Raw genomic sequence first — 22,678 nt, forward strand, 5'->3', positions numbered from 1 at the left:
TCAATAGATTGTGCCTGGAGACTGAGGAATAGCGAGTACTTTACCCACTTGGTTAACATAGGGGAAAGCACCAAGCACAAAGTCACTGATGTGTCAAGTCTGCTGTCAGGCTTATATGTTCTGCATTTTCCTTCCATTCCCATTCCCATATTTACATCTCATTCTTCAGTATCACAGCTCCGTGGATTTAGTCTTCAGCTACCACTGCAGTAACAAGGTAAGACTTTAACACAGTAGCCTCCTCTATTGGAAAACACTCCTGATGAACAGATAAGGACTTGATATATGCCTCATCAGGAAGCCCACATATATTTTTTTTTCCCAGAAATAACAGTAAAAGACATCTGCTACAGATATGCTTAGCAAGCAACTGGAAGACAGACAAGACTTACAACCACAAGCTCATAATTATAGCACAAACTGTTTAGTGGGGTCTCTATACAGGTATTATAGTGGCAGAGCTACAATAATTCTTGGGCACCCCACTTTTTCATGAAGTGCAAATAGATTCACAAAATAGTTTCTTGCTTAATTATATTACAGGGAATATCACTGAAGGCTAATTCTACTTAAAGTTAAAAAGCAGACACTCACTTTTGTATCTTTAGCCCTAAGGAATAATAATTCACGCTAAGCAATAGCTTTCCTTAGAACAGGAAAAGGCAGTATTGAATATGAACTGTTTTCACATCACTGTTCAGATGCAAAGAAGAAACCAAAAACTTTTCCTCCCATTAAAAAAAAAAGAATCTGACAGAAGGTCCTAAGGATCATGTTCTTTAATAAGGACAAACTCTTAATACACGGATTCTATCCACGAAGTGTTATGGTTACTGTTACTACAAGTCTTCACTAAAAGCTTTTTTCCTTCACTGACTCAGCTAAACAGTTACTAAGACTACCTGTACATGATTCCTCCCAAACTAGGGAAGGCAACTTGACATTGGATCTCACAGCAGTGTTGTGGCTCTGCCCAGTTTATAGCTTTTCTCTCAATAACCACTACAGGATCAAATATGTTCATCCCCATCTTGCTCTGAAAAACACTTTCTCTTACTGACATTAAGCTCCCTGCAACCCTTTGTTCAAACTGAAGCTATAAAAAAAGGCTCAAAGTGTTTTACAATTGACTTCACACCTGTTGCCACCTTCCTCCTCCCTACCTCAAAACAGCTGCTTCCAACTGCGAAGTAACTAGGCACAGGTTTGGGATGTGTTAGCTGAGCAGACTAGGTCAGAGGCAAGTCACACAAAAGACAAAGTTTGACACTGTATACACTAACTTAAAGATACATCCATACTGGTTAGCTAACCCTTTTTTCAGCAGGCACCTTCAATATATTTTCCCAGTAGATACTTCTGAGATGTCCTTACTTGTACATCTGGGCATGCTGTACTTGCTTAGGCCACTTAACTACAGCTTCATAAAACTAAATAGCTCTTGTTTAGTCTCTGCCAGAAGTCAGTGTCTTCACCTACAGGGAGAGGAGAATAATACAGAAGTCTGTTAGGTTACAACAGCAGTGTGCTTGGTATTTCAGTAATATAATTTTAAGATTGACACCAACCTGTGCTAGTTGTTCTCCTTCCTAACAAGTACTGCTCCAGATGACACTTGCCCATGTGGATATGGTTCTGCACTGCGGTCTAGCAAGACATTTCAACTTTTAATTTTCTGCACAACACATTCTAGGACAAGCAGTCTGTCACCTGACACAGCTCCTGAGAACATGTGCCATGTTGCTGAACAAAGATTTGGGATTGACCTGAAAAAAGCCCATTTTCTTACCAACTCTGCGTCTCCCAGGATTGCATCTCCTTGGACAAAGAAAGCCTGAAGTCTTTGTCTGCATAGTGCTGCATATCATCACACTGCAGTGGAAATACAGCTACAAGACAAGAAAATTTACATTATGCATAGAGGAATCTTATTTGGCAGACATCTGATTGTGTACTGACCCCAAAGGAGATGGACTGAACACTGCTAAGTGGCTAGTCATTATTTACTAATCTCATAGCTTTATACCTCCAAGAAAGTGGCTAGCAGACCCAAGCATCACCTGGCCAGCTGACGCTTAACAAAATTTGCTGCACGCACCACTCCAGGCTCACATATTGGGACTGCTGACAGCATGACAGACCATGGAGACATCTCACCTGCTCTTGTAACAGAGTTGTGCCTTGTACAAAGGTGAACATAATCACTGCAAATCTCTTTAAGTGCTGAGGAAATTTTACTCTGAGGCTATAATCAACTTCATGGAAGACAGTTCTGTAGGAGTCTTTGCTGTTTTCACACCTTTTTGGGAAAGTGAAAGAAAATGGAATTAACCTAAATCTTCATCACTTCAACCAGATCTTTAAACAAAGCAAGAAAGCTAAATACAGAGGAGCTTCCCTCTCTCCAGTTTCCTTAGGCCACAGAGGTATGGACAGAGCCTCCCCCATCCATGGTGCCTGCCTTTGGCCACAGTCAGGGTTGCTTCTTTTTTTCTTTCCAGCTGGAAGCTGTTAGTTAGAAGCACTTCTGACCACCAGAAGGCATAGCCACTGTGCTGGCATCAACATGTCCTCAACAGCCTAGCAACAATTGCTCATCAGGACAAAATAATGCATCCAAGCCAACACCTGTCCTCTTTCCCTCTCCTCCCACCTAGGGTAAGGGACCTTGTGCTGACCAGTTACCAAATCCAGGAGGGAAGCCCTCCTTACCCATTTATAAGGATGGGCCACTGTGGAAGGCTGTCCTGGCTTTGGGAGTTCGTAGCCCAGCAGTCATGCAGGTTTAGCTCCAGCCTCTCATCTTTAGGCTGGAGCAGTTCAACTTCAAAATACAGTGCTTCTCTCAGGTATTTTACCACAGGATATTCCAGTTTCTGGTAGGGCTCTGAATAGGATTTGTCTAGAAGAGACTATTGATGTTAGTTTCCTTTTTACATAGTAAGCATTCACAAGCTTTCTGCTTTACTCTTCTTTCCACCACCATTTACTCTGGCACAGTAACGCTATAACCTAGGAGAGTATGTGGAAGTTAACACATGGGGACAGAATGACAGTAAAGTAAGAACTGGCAATGAAAGCAAAGATCTGAACTTTATTCCTTGACTCTAAGGATTCAGAAGAAAGACACTCCTGCAAAAACCCATTGGAGTAAGATGCCTATTTAAAACTGTCTCTCTAAAGATACTTGGATTTAAAAAAAAGTAAAAAATTAATCAAGAGCACTTCAGTCATAATGAGGATTTGATTCAGGCTTCAGTTAGCCCTTTCTGCTAGCATAGTTACTATTTTATAGCAGTATTGTATGTAGCTGCCTTCTTGGACATACTTGGACATGCTTAACAACACTTACGGATTTGACAGGTGAAAAAAAGCTGTTATAACACCCGCTGCACAAGACTTCTAGCATGCCTAGGCCAAGTGGGAAAAATGACACTTAAGTCAGGATGACGCAAGTATCTGCCTGATCCACTGTAGATACCAGGTTTACGGCATTCTAAAGTGGAAAGCCTCTCTTAGAGGTCTTAAAGGGGTTTCCACTTCATCCTCGGAGATATTCAAAAGTCATCTGATCATGGTCCTGGGCAACTTGCTCTAGGTGGACTTACTTGAGCAGGGGAGTTGGACAAGATCACCTTCAGAGGTTCCTTACCACCTCAACCATTCTGTAAAATCTAATAAGAAAAGTTACCTTTGAAAAGCTTCATTGAAAGATCAAGATAGCCAAACCCTGGCTTAATACTGGGTGGTGGGTTCTTCTTAGATTCATACTGGACATCAACAGTCTGCTTGATTGCATACAAGCATGCAAATTTCAGTCTGAGGGAAGAGGTTCAACATTAGATTTTTAAAAACAAAAATACCTTGGACAGCCTTCTTCTAGGGAATGACACTTACTGGTATACTGGTGTATCATTGCCAGGTCTGAAATAGAGTACATCGTTTTCATATGTCATAGTTGTACTATTGAACTGGAAGAAACACATCATTACAAACAGGACAATTACATGAGAGTTTACTTTGATTTTGACACAATATCCACATCCCTTCACTTGACTGGCAGACTGCCCTGAGCAGAGTACACTTAGGAACAGCCAGAAATTACCAGCCAAGAGCCCTGTGCCTACTGAACTAAAACTGACAGCTATGCCATAGTCAAGAATAAAGAGTTTATTAGCTAACAATATCTTGAATATGACATAACACCCCAGAAAGGGAGTGCATTGGGTCTGAGAAAAAGACCTCAATTGTTTTACATTGACAAAAATCAATGTATAGCATGAGATGCAACACTTGTAGAAGCAAGCTGCATTTGCGGTGACCTGAATATGAGCATGATCTGATCCTTTGTTATTTTATCTGCTTTCTACTTATGCAGTACGTGAGTGGCAGGAAAGATCCACTCTAGTCTTAGGCTAGGTAGTCATCAGCAACACCTCACCAGCTTCTGCAAGGCCTCTGAGTATATTTCAACATCATAAACTCACATCCAAGTCCATTATCAAATAATTTGGGGATGTCAAACTAGAGTCTAGTTTCAGAAAGCACCTCTGGCCTTGAAAACAATTTCTACCAAATAAGAACTCCTGCCCAACTGAATTTAATAGCCTCAGGAAAAGAATGTTGATGTACTGCTAAACAAAACGTCAACTGTTACCTTCTTGCAGCTTCTACTCAATTGAATCTCTGCCAGCTCTAGTAACCACCCTACCCCAATACAAAGTAAAATTCACATTACTAAGCCCTTACCTTTCTACTTGTTCCACAAGTGTTCACATTGAACTTGAAGGTTGCAGTCTTCTCTGTCACTAGACTGGGTTTGCACTGTCTATCCCTCAAGACAAACAGGCTGGTGTCCAGGTCTGCAACTCCTGCCACTTTCACTGCAGTAATAACCACAGTGCCATTGGGTAGGCACTCTGAAAGATTAAAAGCAACCCATTTTCCTATAAATCTGGACTCAAACTCTCTTATTTTGTAGCCTAACACAAAGAGGTTCTGTATGGAATTGCTAGCAAGTTTTTTTGGCAGCTTACAAGGACTGGGTTTTCAGCAAGACTCCAATCAGTACTAACATCTGAATTTCTTCAAGTTAACTACCAGTAGAGTGTGAACTACCTGGACAAAGTTGGTGATTTCACTTAACTTTCTCCACCTGGGAACTCTCACCTTCTATCAGAAAGGTTTTTCTAGCCAAGATATTCAGTACATTCGATACTGGTGAGTAGCTTTAGAACAACTAATTTATATGCTGACCCTCCCCCACCTAGCAAAGTGTCCCCCCCCAAACAACAACAACCACCACCTAGGCATTCACCCACCACTCAACAAAACCCAAACATTCAATCCTGAAACCAGCCATAAAAACCTTTTTATAATGCTTCATAAATTTTGGAGGTGTGAGGGAAAGTAGAGTTTCCCACCTCCTTCTTCCCCTTCCTGTAATAGAGAGGGTAGTCACTCCAATCTGCAATTTGACTTCCCTTCTAGCATTTTACTTCGCAGGAAATCTGACAGGCAAACAAAATATCGCACAAGTAGAAACTCCAGAAACATTTCAGACTGCACAGACTTGTGTGACTTAGTTATGCAGTCCAAAGAGTTTTAACAGCTAATCCCCAACATGCTATTACGTATTAGTGCTGAAGGTGAAAATCTGCAGGAAATTGAGAAATCCCTCTTATTAGCCAAGGTGTTGCCATCCTTCAAGGTTAAGTAGAGTGAAGCCTTTATTCCAGAAGCATGAAAAACCTAGAGATGATAATCACAGGTTGAACAAAAGAATAAAGACAAACTGTTCAACTACAGTACCCAAAACCTAAGAGGGCAGGTTATGACATGACAAAGGTAATGGTGCTTGCTCAAAAATCAAATCCACAAAAGAGACTTTAGTCTAGAAGCCAACAGAATGAGATTTTTCTGTCATTTTGCAATAGAATGTGATACAAAATCCATTGCATTTTTTTTTCTTGTCTGCTTCTGCCAATACTAACTAAGGGAAATTGAAACGTTCTTCCAAAGGCAGAAAATAGTTCTCCATTAATCCTCTGAAGCCTACTTCAAAGGGAAGTTTTACTTCATCTTCAAGGACATAGCATATCATGTTCATATCTCACAGCCAGAACATGTCTTTTAACTGCTACATGCTGACATCCTTACCTCATATTTCAGATGGGAAGAAAGGAAAGGAACAGAGATTGCCAAGTGAGTGCCATTGTCCCTCAGGCTGTAATTGTACTTCTGCACAGCCTCCAGGGTGAGGTTCCAGTCTGAGATGAAGGGCAGCCAGTTTTGGTCCACATTCCCACGAGTGATGATGAGATGAAGGTTCCTCCCATCACAAAATCCTCTTGCACTGGGTAGTACTGTGATACAGTCAAGAGTCAGCCAGCCTGCTAGCTGTCATCAGAGTTTAATAAGGCTATTTAAGTCTGACAGTATCCCTGGCTGAAATTAGTCCAGGTAACAGCTGAGTTTACAGCCAGGTTGGTACAGTTTTGCCCAAGTCCCACTAGTTTACCTGCATCTTTAACAGCTGACACTGCTATGACTGGGACACTGAAGGTGTCGCTTGTTGGATGGGTTATGAACACAAGTGTGACATTCAGGGTGTGTGCTCTCATGTCTGCTTTCATGTACTAGGAAAATCAGATTAAAAAAATAAAATCAACAAGTTATATCTTCATTTCTACACCATGGTATGCTGCAGTGTCTTAGTACACACCTCTTTCTTAATGCTTGGTGCATCAAATTGGACTTGGATTACATAGGCTTTGCTTTCATTAGCATATTTGATCTCATATGTTCGATATCCATGCTGAACAGCTTCAGGTACAGCAACAGTTGCCCCCTCAATGGTTAAGTTCACAAGCTCCACATCTGGGAGGAACGTTCCCACTGTCACATTCATTAGCCTTGCACCGAGATTGGAGTCTGAAAATGAAGACAATAACATTAAGCTCTTAAAAGTATAAAAAAACTTCAGAAAACTCAATGTTAGGCTACTTACTGTTGGTTATAACAAGTTCTGCTTGTTCAAATGGTGTTTCTATTTCCTTGATGATAGTATATTTTGTTTGTCCCCATTTGTTATCTTCCCACTGATGTTCCAAGAATAAGTTAATGGCATATTTTGTCCCATGCTGTCCATTGTTCACCGAAGTCTAGGATGTCAGAAAAACATCCTTTAGTAGAACATGATTTTACATTAAAATTGTGTTGTACCATCTCAAGGTCAACCAGAGCTACAGCTCCAAACAATTGTCCTCAGCTCAGGAACAATAAACTCTTAAGTGGCATTTACTGTAACCCTATGAGTTTAAGTTCTCAGAATACTCAGGACTTCCTTTGGAAAACTGCCTCCCATTTTGAAGTTTCAAAGCAGCAGGGGACTATTTCACCAGTCAAAGGGCTCCTTCTGCAACCTCCTTTGAAGTTTGGTTGTTACAACGTTTTCCAGGATTCAGTTCACTCCAAGCAACTATGTTACTTAGATGTCTAGTCTCAGCCCACACCAATATCATACAGTCTTGTGGACAAATGGGTTGTTCCCACTCTCCTGAATTTTGTGTAAAATACAACAGAATCCACACATGCTTTACAGTCCGGGTAGGACTGTGTCCAAGGAGTATGACATTAGGACTGAAAGATGAAAGCTCTGTGTTAACCTGGGGAAGGAAACTAATCAATAGGTCTGTATAGAATTCTGTCCATCTGTGCTTGCAAGAAAATAAATTCTTCAAAGTGATGCTGACAAGAGCTACCTTTGGTTAGGGCTTTTGGAATATTTAATCTATCTTTTCTTCCCTCCACTCCCCCCACCCCCCCCCCCTCCTTTCTTTGGAAGGAACGATGTGAAGAATTATTTAAAAAAGGAACAGAAAGGCTGTTGCTCCTAACATAAGTCACTCACCTTATAATAGCCACCTTCTGCACCTATTGGTATCTTCACTGTAATTGCATTTAAGTCATTCAATAACACATATTTCCTGGAAGCCATTTCTTTGGCAGAAAGTTTGTGTAGATCCACACCAGCTTCAACAAGCACATCCTTAAAACTAGTTGCTGCAGTAGAGAGCAGTTGAATATATTTTGGAACAGTCCAGATGATTGTTTTGTTAGTGTAGTCCACACCATCTTAGGGACAAGATATGAAAGGCATCAGCTCATTATTCTAGTTGCAAGTCAGTCCCTGTACATTGAAGCACTGGAATAAGGTACTGCATTTCTCACCTACAGGACACGCCATGGAAGTATCCACCATCAGGATCATCCATCGCTCTCTGTAAAAGGTACTTGATCTCACCACAGAAAAGGTAATTCCCTGAGCCTGTAGGAAGGGATCTGGTTAGACATCCACAGCCTGGCAGCTTGCTGGGGCAGAGTGAGCATACCAACCTCGACCAGTTGAATTGACGCAGCAGTGTATGGTATTCGCAGCAGAACTCTGGTGTCCGTGGTGTTGAGTCCATAACCTGCACTCCAAGCATCGCTTACAAGAAACGCCTTTTTTTCCTCTGGCTGATGAAACACTATTTTCCATATTGAGGCTTCTTGTGCTTTTGCCTATTCAGGAAAACTCATCAGCAATTTAAACATGCTGTTCCAAAGTACCAGACTTACTGCATTGAACCGTTTACTGTATTAATCTGTCCAGCAGTTTTGTTGCTTAATTCTGAATACTGCTAGTGGGATACCCTTCCAGCTTCCCCGCCCACTACATAAAGCTTCACATATTAAGAGCACCAGAGATTAACTGCACTGTTGCATTACAAATGCAGGGTCCAAGAAGAAAAAAGGCCTACCCACTGCTCAATCCTGGGCCAAGAGGTCTTAGAGACAGATTTTGTTACAGTCCCTCACCTGGGCAACACTTAATTTATAGTGTCTTTGAGAAATCAATTTCCATTTCTTCCTTGGAGACATAGCTTAAAGCTGTCTGCATTTCTAACATACAAAATGTCTAATTACTAAAAATACTTGGTACAGGATTTCTGCTCTTCCTACTTAAGTGTTTTTTGAAAGGACACTTTGTACTGTGTAGACATATATTAGAAGGATGGTCATGCCTAGCTTTTACTAGGAAGAAAACCTGTGGTTTTACCTCTGGAAAGGCAAAAGTCCAGTCCTCAGGCTCATCTTGAACAAAGTCTTTTACAGTCTGTGGAACCTCCCTCCTGACAGAAACCTGAAGGGAAAAAGCTTCTGTAAGAGGTTTTCTGATGGCACGTGTTTCCTTGTCCTCAACACCCTACAAGTTCTATTTCAAGGGAGAGCAGCATTTCCTAGATGGATGGTTTCCTCCCACCAAGTAAAAGATCATGGCATAAGATGCCATCATGCATGGTGCATTATTTATAGTCCACTTGATTTCAGCTTCATTTTCTCCCTATCTTCCTATTTCTACTTCCAATTAACAACAGGATTTTGTTCTTGACACTCGTGTCCTCTTCTAAGAAAAATCCTTGTTCAGCTCTCTTCTCCCCATCAAATTCAGTACGGAAGCTTCCTTCAGAAAGAATGCATTTCTGTTATCTCAAACAAGGTTTGTTGAGGCAACATTCAGCAACCTCAATCTATTATCTTAACCTTTTGAATACCATGTTAAATTTATTGTCTATAAATGTTACAAGTAGGCTATGTAAGCATAATATAAATGCATCAGTAAACTCAAGATGCATGCTCTGTATTCGCTAGTGAGTTGTTCACGGCAGGGCATTCAAATTTTATTTTCAATACGCATTCCTAGCATCTAATCAGCTTCAAAGACAGCATCACCAAGTATTTACCTCCTTACCTTAAGTACTTTCCCGTAAGTACTTCTAGCACTTACCTCCATGTAGTTACTTTCACATAGTAACTCTCTGGTACTGCGCAGACCATAAGGACAACTTGCACTTTTCAGATGAGTTCTAATATTTTTCATATCAGGAGTACGAGATGATTTGATTTGTATAGTTACTGTGAACACATCTTTCTGCATGGACATAGGGAACATTTACTTGTTAAACTGGTTTTCCCTAGATAGGCACCTCCTACTGTTGTGACCTAAAAGGAAATTACAAAACCCACCCACCAGCCTCTGCAGGCTACATGCATATAGGTGTATAGCTACATAGGAACATAAATACTTTAGGGAACAGCTTCAACCTTACATGTAGCCCCAGAACTGGACAAAAAAAATGCTCCCTAAAATACAGCTGATCTTGTGTTCTATGACATAGTATGAGTGAACAAGAAGCATAAGCAGCCGAATCTGAGCTTTTACTCTACTGTCTATCAGACACTAAATACTAGAGCAGAGTGCAACACAGCTTCCAGGCAGAATTCCCTGTTCTTCTCCAAGAGAGAACAGTTGCCCTTCAAGGGCGTGTGTGATATGCTTCTTCATGGGTTCATCTGTAGGCCATTCAAATATCAATACTATGAAATATTCTCAGACCTCTGGATACATTCAAGGAAAATTAAAACATTTTCTGCTAACAGATGTTCAAGTAATTATGACACTTCAGTTAATACCTATCAATAATTCATTTGTCTTTCACATAAGGTCACATATAACAGAACTCTAGTCAAAATACCTGTAACAGACTTACCCCAAAGTGAGAATGGCAGCTTAGTGCAGATGCACGGAACTCGATGTTACTCCAGTTGCTGTGAGTTACTGAATAGCCACACTGTGATGCCATGGCCTCATCCAGCTCCCAGGCTATGCCAGATCGATCTATAGGCAATTAGTGCAGAGCAGTATTAATGAGTATAGCTCCCACTCTGCAAACTCCCTCAGCAACCTGTCCTTGCCACAGGGTTCAGCTGACTCTGCTTCAGTACAGCCCAGCTTCATCCCCTGGGCTCAGACACAAGAGAGAATTGCAAAGTGGTAGAAAAGGGTTGTAACCAAGTCTGTAAAAAGGTAGAACTGTAGACAGACTGGGACAGGGAATGCTTGCAGCCCAAGGACTTAACTAGGGAAAACAAAACAAACAAACAAATCGATCAACATGGAAAGATATTAAATCCTACAGGTGCAAAACTCCCAGTAAGCACAGAACAGTCAGTTAGGTCATCAGTATCAAAGCTGTCAGAATTGACAGGTGATGACAGGTCAGCAAGATCAGGAGCCTGATCTGTGGCTGCCAGAGGCTCATGTTTCTCTCCAATGCTTGTCTGGCCAACATAGTCTCTTCAGCATGACCAGTATGAAGAGCACAATAAAGCTTAGCCTGGATTTTTCTAGGCTACAAAACTGTCCCTGTGTGGGTTTTCTTTTTTTTTTTTTTAAATCTCTCTCTTCCAAAAATAATTGGTTTATACTTTCAAACTGTACATGTTCCAGGGTGTCTTTATGTATGGATGCAGACACTTGAACAAAGAACATACATTAAGTAGATTTCTACACAAGTTTAAGACTTTGGAGCAATGGATGTTTGGTTATAAATTGTATCTAGTTATCTAGCTAGCATGGAGAACTAGTTTAAAGCTGAGTTTACATTTTATGCATATAATCTTACACCTGATTACATTTATAGCCCAACAGTTATCTGACTCTGCCCTTCCCAGGCACTCCGTGATGCGTTTCACTCAAATACATGACTTACTGATTACCAAGCCTGTAGCCAGAGGCCCCAGCTAGTTTGTCTTTACTCCATTAAGAATTTGTATGTCTTCACCAGGTCCCTTAGCTAAAGCGAAGAAAGTGGAGAGCTACTAGTGCAAAATCAGTAGTGTAGTGCCAGCTTCTGATAGTGAATTTTCAGAACAGTACTAAGATGTGCTGTAACTGGAGAACATTTTCACCAGGAAGGAAATCCACCAGCATTAAAATGCCTAGAAACTACCATGTGCATTTTGATTCCAAGGACAGCCATGATTAGACTTCATATTGCTAAGTTAACACTCAACAAGGCTATAGGATAGGTTATACAGAAATAAAGGTAGCATATGCCTATTACTTACAATGATGTGCAACCTACTAAACACTGTGATCTTAGCATAATCCAGGGAATTCTAGTATAGGAGGACCTCAGAGGATTTTAAATATTTCACCCTGTGTAATTTTCTCTTCAAGTTCTTCTATATCAACTTACCAACAACAGAAAAAGTTAAGTGTTTGTCCTCAAAATATTCGGCACTCAGCGTTATACGCAAAAGGTTCCCCAAGCACTCTGAACTCATGAGTCCTGTGTTAAATATATTGAAAGGCTAGTAAGTAGGTGAGAAAAGGTAGCAGAAATTTGTTACTTCCCAGACTGCTCTATAAAGTCAGTGTTGGAACAGTTGGATTCCAGCACACCTGGCTAGGAGGTGTCAGAGTTATTTTTTAAACCAGCAATATTTCCAGGAGAAAAACCATCTCTGAAATCAGTATTCCAATAGTAACTGTCTGGTCAGCAGGCAATGTTATCTGCAGCAGCCAGTCATGGGAATAGAATTTTGGAACAGGGACAAAGTAGTGAATTAGCTGCCTCAATCTGAACAACTTAAATGGAATAAAACAGAAGAAGAAAGTCCTCCCACCATCCCAAAAAAGAGAGGGAAAAAAACCCCAAAACACCACCCCCACAAAAAAAAAAAAAAAAAAAAAAAAAGGCAAAGAAAACCCCCAAACCACACACACCTGCTCACAAGAGGAGCCACAAGCCAACTCAGGATGGGGAACAGCCACATCAGCTACCCATCGGCCTACCCTGCTCACTTGTCCAAGTACCAGAAGCTACTTGGTTCATGCTGGGAAAGGACCACACAGGAACAAACGGTATTGCTTGAGAAGCTCAAGTCTCAAGCTATCACTGCAGCATAAACTAGACAAAAGCTGCCAAACCTCTTTAAGGCAGGAAGCAGGTACAGACTGTTTCAAATATAGGCCTAGAGACCAGAGAAGACTTGTAATTTGACATATATTTCTAACAAACAGAAGTTTCTATGGGATAATGAGCTATGTAAAAATGCATTTCAAGAGCTGAGAGGATGCCTCTACAGGCAGAGATGGAACTCCCATGTCAGAGCTAGGAACATCAGCTAGATGTTGGTGAATATTACCTTACTCTGCCCATATTCCAAGCTGCCAACTTGATTCAGTACAGAAGCTATATCATTGCTCCAAGCTGGATAATGGATAAAACCTCCTCCAGTATCTTTTTACTTTGATCTTTGGTAAATGCTAACATGCTTATGCAGGACCTGCAATGAGTAGGGCAGACAGTCCTAGAACCACCCCTCTTTATCTGCTGTTCTGGGATCAGTCCTAGTTTTTAAGCAAGAAACTAAATTGATAGCAGATTTGGTTAACAAAAAATAAAAGTTTCTTCTCATGTAAAGCACTGATGTCTTTATAGTATTTAAAAGATCTTACATCGTATATGGTCAATAGCAATAGCTAGGCTCAAGGAAACAAGAACAATGATATAGTCCCTATTAATTCATCAGTCCTTGTTACCAGCATGAGGAAAGGTAGAAACATTTGCTTAATATGATGGTACGTAAACCTCAAGAGTGGCTGTGAATAGTTATCATTAGACATCTCTGTGTTTGGAGTTTCTCAGAAAAATGTGCAAATATTGCTGCTACAAGAACTTCAGATGCTTCTGAAACACACACACACAGATATCACCTGTGACAAAGCTTGGGAGTTGACATGAGAAAGCAGTTCATAGTAACATTACCTGATTGCTCTTGGGTCCATATTTCAGAGATTAACATCCCTATTAGTAACAACCTGTAAGAGAAGACACAGACTAGCAACAGCTTCATCTCTGATAACAACTTCCCAACAAACTTCTATGCTCAGAATGTTCCAGTCTGGATATTATACTATTTTCAAGTTTAGAACTACATGTCTAGATTTAGAAATTGCAAAAACAGAAGAACTAGAAAATTAGGAAAGGTAAATAAAAAGGTTGATATATTTGATACCTTAAATAAGACCAGTTATGTTTATCAGCCATGAAGCTCTCACCTCTGCATCAGACTCAGCTCCACTGCCCATTTGATCATCCTGTGATACTCTTTCTTTTACAGTTATACACAAACAAAAATTGCATTTATTAGTTTTGCCTAGGAAATCAAAGTCTTTCTGACTCCTCAGCATCTTAGGTGAAATAGAAAAGCTGCCACCTTTATATTGATGAAACTCATTTTCAGCTGTTTACCCTCTTAACTGCAGACCTATAATTCATGTCACCTGTTCATTTACTTTACTCATTAAATCTGCTCCTACCTAGGTTTGGTGCTTGTTTGTTCTCAACTAACAGGTTGCCAGGGAGCAGTTTGATAACTGGTGCTGTCCTGGTAAAGTATGTAGTAATTAATTGCTTCAGAATTGTTTCTTTTCACCCGATCTCTTCTGTGAAGAGTTTTGTACAGCCTCTCCTGGATAGCTGAAGTCTGGCACTGGCAAGTGTGTAAACTGCAGCTTTACAGAATAATAGAATGGTTGATGTTGGAAGGGACCTCTGGAGATCATCCAGTCCAACCCACCTGCTAAAGCAGGTTCATCAGACCAGATCACACAGGAATGTGTCCAAACGGGTCTTGAATATCTCCGGAGAAGGAGACTCCACAACCTCTCTGGGCAGCCTGTTCCAGGCTCTGTCACCCTCAAAGTAAAGAAGTTTCTTCTCATATTTGGATGGAACCTCCTGAGCTTCAGTCTGTGCCCGCTGCCCCTCATTAGGCATCCTCTTGACACCCACCCTTGAGATATTTATAAGCATTGATAAGATCCCCTCTCAACCTTCTCTTCTCCAGGCTGAACAGACCCAGCTCTCTCAGTTTCTCGTCATAAGAAGGAAATTTTTTACAACAAAAGGGGAAGGAACTGTTCATGTTTAAGGCAAGTGGTCAAACTAACAGTAAAAGGGAACCCGGAGAAAGGCTGATGTGTGTCACAAACTAAATGAAGATTTATGTCACTGGGTGACCTGTGGGATACCTAGAAAATAAATAATCCCCAAGATTGGGGAAAATTAACCCAAAGACTGTGAAGGAGTGGATCTGACCAGAAACAGATTGGAAGAAAGGACCCTGCCTTTGTTGTGTACCAAAGACAGAGAAGTTGTATCTGTGGCCCCAGGTCTGGATCAGTGATGATTTCTCACCGTCATCACTCTGGGTGCACACTGGTCACTGTGGGTGATTCATGGGATTGTGATGTCCCTGGAGTTACTCAGCTGAAATGCTGATGGTCAGAAGGTGGCCAGGTCACTTAGTGTTCAAAGGGGCTGCCATGCATTTCTGTAAGTGTTGAGCACCATTTGTGTATAATTATAGCAGTATCAGTAGCATATAGCAATAATACCTGCAATGTTATGTTATTATTGTATGTAATAAAGGGTGTGAGAATCCAGTATTTCTTGCCTTGGTCATCATTCAATTCAGCTGTCAGTTTCCCTGTGCAAATACATCCTCAACTCTCAGAGCCATAGTTCCCCTGAGGCAATGATAACTTCTTTCATGGCTAAAGCATTGTTTTCATTTCTCCCTTTTCTTTGTGCACTTAGCAGTGTTTTCTAGCAGCTTTAAGGACTGTTCACCTTGCACATGTCAGCACATGCCATTCTTCTGTTTGGAACAACTTTGCCAAAAGGCAAGTTCGGGAGCGTTTCCTAATGAGTGGTCAGAATTTCCCCCATCCTTCTCTCTCTATATATTTCATATTTAGTCTAAGCTTATATTGAGGATCCTTTGGGCCTGCGCTTATGCCTGTAACATTTGGGGTTTGCCCTTCGCTTTGCACATGCAAAGGCTGCAGGACCAAAGAGCTGGAGGGTTTATTTGTAATTAACAGCGATGTCCTCGAGAGGGAGCCTGAGACTCTCTCAGCAGCCGGGCTTTGCTCTTAAACCCAGCAAAGATTATGCAGGATCGTCTTAGACGTATATATTTTTGCTAGTTATCACAGCTAACCTTACTGCACTGCTCCCAGATAAAAAACCTAATTGAATGTAAAAAACAAAGTTTGCCATGCTCCAAGATGCTGGATTTTACCCCAGAAACAAGTTTTATTCACAACTGGTTCATATTGCTGTTCTTTCTTTCTGAAATTCCTTATCTGACAAATTTTTAACTTTATGGGGAGTTATGCTCGGAAGAATATAGTATACACCAAGGATACTATATAAATAATGGACTTAACAAATATTAAATAAAACCACGATTAGGCAGTCAGTGCTTATTTTTGAAGTGGACACCATTTGTATTATGGCTTTATTTCACTATGCAGTGTATTTTTACAATACTACAAAAAAGTTATTACACTTTCCCAGAACTTGTTTTTCAGTACCACCATGGAAGTGCCTGAGATTTCCTCTAGCTTGCATCAACTCTACCTGACATTCAAAGCAGATCTGTACTGTTGACAAGCCCATCACACCAGTTATATGCTAAACGTGAAGGTTGCTCATGCTTTTGAACCCCAAACTAATTTTAGTCACGTTTTCATTAATCCTTCAACCTACCAATACCCACATGCAGGCTGAGGTTATGGGGCAAAGTGGTAACCTGGAGGTGTCTTACTTGCTTCTTTCAGTTTAAACAGGATCATGATGACCAGCAATCATGTACTGGAATGCGTGAGAATTGCTCTAGTCCTGCTACAGCTCAGCCTTACCGCAGCAGTGCTGAAAGCATTGCGTATCTACCTTACTCACACAGTCACTTTTCGCTTGTAACCTTCTGGTTTTACCAATCAACTGATGATTAATTTCTAGACTTTTTTTTTTTTTTTTTTTTAATGTAGTGCATGTTGTCTTGGACCATAGTTATGATTTTGGGCAACACAATAACACAAATCTGGATTATTTATAACAAGTGAAGCCTAAATTACCAGCTGGCTTAACTAAAAAGCAAGAGGTCTTGTCTGTTGCAATTTTAATTTCTAAAGAACACTGAAACCTAAAAGGCTTTATTCATACTCTGTGGCCAAAATGTCCAAGATGACAGACAAAATTTTCTTCTGCCCTTTAAATGAATATCAGGGCAAGAAGAAGAAATGGTGTAGTACTATGTACACTTTCAGGGATAACCACCGTGTGGAAGGGTGTGCTGTTGTCAGCATATCCTAGTATTAGCAGCCTTTCAGCTGGTAGCTGATAATTCTCCCACAGCAAGCAGTGGCTGAGGATTAGGGTCAGCTCATGTAGTACCATGACCCTTGGATGAAGAAAAAAAGGGGATCTGTACAATTTGATATGGCTACCTGTTAAGCATACCTTGCATGGTGTTTTGGCTGTATGCAAAAAATGCATGATAAATTAAAGTCAAATCATAGTTCTTTTAGGATTAGGTAATAGATAATTCTGTGCTAATAGAATAATAAAACCCAGAGAGGTTTTCCAGTCTCACCCTTATAAATCAACCCTTGTAAAATGTCCACAAGGAAATGTATTACTCATTATCTTCACAGGGTTGCAGTTCAGAATAATAGATATTCAATCAACTGTTCTATCTGTCTCTGTTTCCTCCTTCCCCCATGAATCTGTTCCTAGACAGTGTGCTTATGGGCTAGCCTAATTCAAATATTTTCCATGAAAAAAAAAAAAAAAAGAGACAGAAAACACACAGTTCATCTGTAAGTGGTATCTGCAATAGCAGACACATTAGATACAACGAGGCCATTAACTAAAACTCTGCATCTTAAGCTGGGCTGTCTCTGTTGCAAGATATGCCTCCTCTGGGGATACGAATAATCTCCTAAATCAGCACTGACTTGATTTTCAGCTAGGCATAGTCCTGACATGGGAATACAGTAGAGCTAAGATCCCCGGAGAGTTGGGAAACCACCTGAGTTATGGGTGGTTTCCCTTGGGCTCCCCCATACGCAGGTGCAGTAGGTATGTTGATTGTCAGCTGACAATTCACAGATGAAACCAAGGACCAGCACGTTTAAGAGGACAAATGTCCCTATTAAAGTTTTATAAGGCGTACTACAATTGTCACTTCTTCTCTGAGTAGGGTATGTGTTTGAAACAGCTCCCCTCCCAGGAGTGTCAATCATGACTCTGTTGTCCTGTGAAGTGCATTGTGTTTGCACACAAACCATGCGTGGAGCCGTACCTCCACCTTCTCCCTGCTGTGCTTTCTGAATGTCATCTCCCTCAACATGGTGGTGCAAGAGCAGTGGATGTCCTCCCCTGGACCAGGACCATAAACTATGGAGTTATGTATGAGGTTGCATATAATTGAGACTATAATTCTCAAAGTTTCTCTGCATTAATAGCACTGAGCCAAATTAAGCAAAAGAGTTTCACCAGGAAGTGATTTGGCCCTTGGAGTCCAGATAGAATTTGAAAATAGGAATTTATGTGTGGTGGAGAACAGCCTGTGGAAATGTCTGGAACCGAAGGCAAAGCAATTTCGATTACTGTGATAGCACAAAAGCTCTTTGTGTAGACAATTTAAGACATCTGCCCATGGTCCAGACATCTGTGTGCAATGAATACCATTTTTGAGATAGCTCTTTATTTATCATTCAGTGATGTCCGTTAGTAATTGCTGCCCCCGTACAACCCTGTCTTTGTCTATATGTAGTTATATATGGTTACTTGACAACTGTAATAAACAAGGAAAGAATTACTTGTTCCTAAATGGAAAATACAATCTGTGATCTAGTTCTATTTCAAATGTAGACAAACACATTTTACTCTTCCATTCTTTCTCTTTGTCTGTATTTGAAGATATTATTACACATTTATATCCCTTAAAGTAATGGACACATAAACTAGCTCCTGTCATGCAGACGGGTCGTGCAGATATAATCCTTCTGTATTTTTAGTTCATCTTCAGTTTCAATCCTCGTGTGATGCTGAAGAACCTGAAACACTTGGGCCTGCACTCAGATGCCTGGCTTCTCTTCAGAAACAGATTTGTTTTCTTTGGTCACTTCTAATACTTCTCTGGATTTAAACTCACTATTTTACTGATGTGGAATCCTGTATTTTCGCTATTTATATAAAGTCATTGAGATCTTGGAATATCATTTACTTATCTAGCAAATAAGCCTTTGGTGCTATAAGGAAGTGAATTTTCTTTGGTGCAAGACCATGCACCAGTACTAATTAGGCTTTATAGCAACAGAGACAGCAAGTGAAAATAGTGTGTCATCTTCAGCAAATAAACAGATTTGTTCTGTCTGTTCAAGTAATTCCACAGAGTGTCTTATTAGCAGTCAAAATGAAGCAATATAGAATCAAGGGAAGAGTAATCTTCCCAGTGTATCTTTACAAAATTAACTTTTAAGTCTAACTGTAATTTATTTAATTATAGTTTTATGCTTGTTTATTGAAGTCTCTAAGGTTTAATGCTGTAGTTTTGAATCAACAACAATCTGATCCTCTCTAATTTCAGTGAGCTTTGGATTGGGATCTCAAAGTTTGAAGGATGAGGTTGTCTGTTCCCAACACAATGTAAACAGAAAAAACCCTCTCTTTTTTATTGATTGATTTATTTTGAGATTTGAAATTTCATTAAATTGCATCAGTGTTTATCGCGTTGTTCTGCTGATAGAGCTCTATATTGCCTGTGGGCAAGAAGATAAATTTAAACGCAGATGACACCTGTCCTTTCCCTAGAATTGGCACCCATCGACATTAACTTAAAAATCTCACAGCACTTTTTATAATGGTTAAGGGGCAACTCTGTTTTCTTTGGTATATTTCTTTGTTCTTTGGAAACAGATTCTAATCATAAAGACCCAAATGATGAATGACCTTCATGCAGGACCATGAAAGGTATGGATAAGGTCTGGGAATAATCCCACCTTGTGCGATAGATTGTGTAAGGAACCAGTGAATCTCTTGTATACAGAGACTACCCTATGGATGAGGCCAGAGAGGCAAAGCAAAATGGGCTTAACCTCCAATTTGACTCCATAGCAGTCTGTGGAAAAGCCTATGCAAAGGAAAAGCCTTGTTGGCTCGTGCGAACTCCCCTTCATCTTGAGCAATGAGACCAAACAGGAATCATTGCACTGAATCAGAACATTGAGATTGGAGTGGCTGCTTCCGATCTTCTGTGTGATCTTGGAAGTCTCATTAAACACCGGTATCTGTGTCCTCCATTTATAAGACAGAGTTAATAATATTTCACAGTACTGTTAGGCAAGTTACAGAAAAATTTTGTGAACTGCTCATACACTTCAGAATATGTGTACCAAAAAGGACATGCAAGTATGAAAGACTACTTCTGCTTTATTGTAGCTGCGTTATTTCAAATATAATCAATCTATATTTGCACTGCCTTTGGGCAACTACAGGGAAAACTGGGCCTAGATTAAGTATTTTACAGGGCATGGAGAAGTTTGTAGCATAGATAGTGTTCATACCTTTTCTGTGTTTCATATACTCATATTGATTCCACAAAAAATGTCATTGAACATTCACTAGTTCTAGTAAAAAAAAAATAGCATTACATTCTGATAAGAAGTTTGATATTTGTTTTGCTCCCAAATAGAGATAAAGAGCAGAAATTATGAAATACTTAGCAGAAGAGAAATTTCAGAACTGAACTTCTGTCCAGAAAGAAGAAGAATTCAGAAGAAATTCTGTCTGGAAGAACCTAAGGGCTTTGCTTCAGCTTGCTTTGATATTGGGCTGAGATCTCTTGAGGTTCTGTGGTATTATTTGGAGTTTATAGACTAAATGTCTTGTCTCACTGCTCTCCACGCTAAGCCAAATTCCCCTGCCAGACTTCTACACCCACAATGCACTTGGATATTTCGATGGATAAGAATGTCTGTCTCATGTCCTGGAAGATGTTCCATATTAAGAGGCTCCAGACAGTAGAGAAGAGCAGGAGATATTCAGCAACTGAACCAGAGTTTCCATGAGGTACCATGATAGCTGATGACAGTATGCCAATACTAATAATTTCAGAGTTGCGTGGACACTTAGTAGTTTGGCAGTAAGTCATGGCAAGTTTTAATATGGATACTGATGGCATCTTGCCAAAAGGAATTACTCTATAGTAAATGCAATTACAGTCGAGAGAGTCAAGATAGTGCTGAAATCCCAAGATGGATGAGGGGTGTGGAAGTCACTTTTACCCAACACAGAATAGCTATGAGCATCAGAAACTGGTTCTTAAAAACAAACCAACAAACCAAAATCAAAACAACAACAATTTATCAAACAATTGGATATTTGATTATGACCTTACTTTTCTAACAAGAAACTAGGAATTGTTCTTTCAAAATCAGTGAAGACCAGTTAGGACAAGATTGGTGTTGCATGACCCATGAACTAGCTCTGAATGGGTTCTGGCTGTAATTTCACTATGTATCTTGCAGGAGGGATGCAAAATTAGAGGTACTTAAAAGAGTTCAGGAGTACTTTTAGTTCAGCTTAGTGAAAACATGTATTATAATAGCTTGTTTGGCTCCTTTCAGAACAGGTTATGGTTTGACTATGCGTTTCCAGCAGTGGCAAAAATTCCTTAATGTCTTCCCTGCTTGGCTCCCACAATCTGGTAGACCTTTCCCTCTTTGTGCTGCAAGTTGCTGGCCACATAGGATCATCACTTCAACATCTTGTGGGGCAATGCTGTGTACAGAATTGTCCAACTGCACCACCACTAGAAGAAAACTCATATATTTCAGTTCTCCTAGATCAGTGCTGGCACAATTGGATGTGGGGAGAAGATCTCTGTTGCTTTGGCCTGGGGGAGGGACCAGTATGGAGATGGTGCACTGTTACTGATACCAGATATTCAAACAATGTATGTTTAGCATAGTAGATGTTTTGACTACTTCAGCCAGTTATTGCAGGGACAGGCAGGATTTGGCAACCTTGAACATTAGAGAGTGTGATTTGCTCCTTCCTTGAACTCAGATGACGTGGCTGTATTCAGAATGCCTAAGTGAGGCATCTGTAAGATGTGATTTGAGCATGGCAGGTAACTGCTAGAGAAGCCTCTTGAAAATTCTGGTTTAGATGATTCATATCCTTGTCTGTTTATAAAACTAATACATTATTGTGCTGAACTTGCAGGTCCATTTGCAAGCCTGAGCCTGCGATATTGCCCAGCAATAGCAAGCCTATCAGGAGAGTCCTGACTCTAAGAGCAGGAGAAAAACAGAGGGAAGAGCTGGGGAGTACTGGCTTGACTCTTTTTTTTTTTTTAATGATATAGGTGCCATACCCTAAACAACATATAAATACGCTATTCTAGATTTTACACATATTAGAGGCAAGATCACTATAGCCTGAGAATGATGTTAGACTTAGTGTTGTAACGTAATTTTACATAAGTTGAAGAGATGCCCTTTCAATATTATTTTTAAATTAAAGAGCAGCAATCTGACATCAGCATAGGAGTAGTGATGCAGCTTTTAAAACTGTCAACCTATTGCACATTAGTCCAGTAGATGTCCCAGGACTGCTTTCAGAGTTCCTGTGTGTATCAAGCAAATCCTGTATGTTTGCAAAGCAGTTTGCTTTAAACTCCTCTGCAGTCTCTTTATAGCACAGGACTGGGAAGCAATGCTGATGTAAAGTTGATTTTCTTTTGAGAAAACACTATGTGCTTTGAATGTCTTCAGCTCCTTAAGGCGATGAATGTTGTTTTTTTTTTCCTTTTACAAGGCAATGAGCAGTGGCTGATGTTCAAGAAAGTATTCATGAAATAACAGATTCTGCTGCAACTACTTTAACTCAGATATCTGTAAAAAATTCAAGTTTTATAGGGA

At 40.2% G+C, this 22,678-nt stretch overlaps 1 protein-coding gene across 1 annotated transcript; it reads right to left on the reverse strand.

Annotated features, from left to right (window-relative positions):
• Positions 1–1,330: 1,330 nt before the first annotated feature.
• Positions 1,331–13,749, reverse strand: LOC136099366 (zona pellucida sperm-binding protein 2-like). The gene is made up of 21 exons (XM_065833470.2): positions 13,662–13,749; positions 12,087–12,179; positions 10,596–10,723; positions 9,833–9,976; positions 9,104–9,187; positions 8,398–8,565; positions 8,233–8,329; positions 7,913–8,136; positions 7,010–7,163; positions 6,725–6,933; positions 6,521–6,638; positions 6,160–6,365; positions 5,634–5,751; positions 4,750–4,919; positions 3,898–3,971; positions 3,692–3,819; positions 2,713–2,902; positions 2,158–2,299; positions 1,790–1,889; positions 1,569–1,647; positions 1,331–1,475 (listed from the first exon to the last, which is right to left on the reverse strand). Exons 1-20 carry the CDS (start codon positions 13,747–13,749, stop codon positions 1,574–1,576), a joined length of 2,709 nt encoding a protein of 902 aa, XP_065689542.2. The 3' UTR covers positions 1,331–1,475; positions 1,569–1,573.
• Between the last annotated feature and the right edge of the window lie 8,929 nt (positions 13,750–22,678).

The sequence above is a fragment of the Patagioenas fasciata genome, chromosome 3, assembly GCF_037038585.1.
Source record: "Patagioenas fasciata isolate bPatFas1 chromosome 3, bPatFas1.hap1, whole genome shotgun sequence".
NCBI lineage: Eukaryota > Metazoa > Chordata > Aves > Columbiformes > Columbidae > Patagioenas > Patagioenas fasciata.

What these genes read in the sequence shown, in the direction of transcription:
- LOC136099366 (XM_065833470.2), bottom strand. Translation starts at nt 13,749, where the DNA reads ATGAAGCTGTTGCTAGTCTGTGTCTTCTCTTACAGGTTGTTACTAATA. An exon ending in CTTAACTTTTTCTGTTGTTG is followed by an intron (nt 10,724 to 12,086) that starts GTAAGTTGATAT and finishes AATTGCCTATAG; the next exon opens with ATCGATCTGGCATAGCCTGG. An exon ending in GGACTTTTGCCTTTCCAGAG is followed by an intron (nt 8,566 to 9,103) that starts GTAAAACCACAG and finishes TTTCCTGAATAG; the next exon opens with GCAAAAGCACAAGAAGCCTC.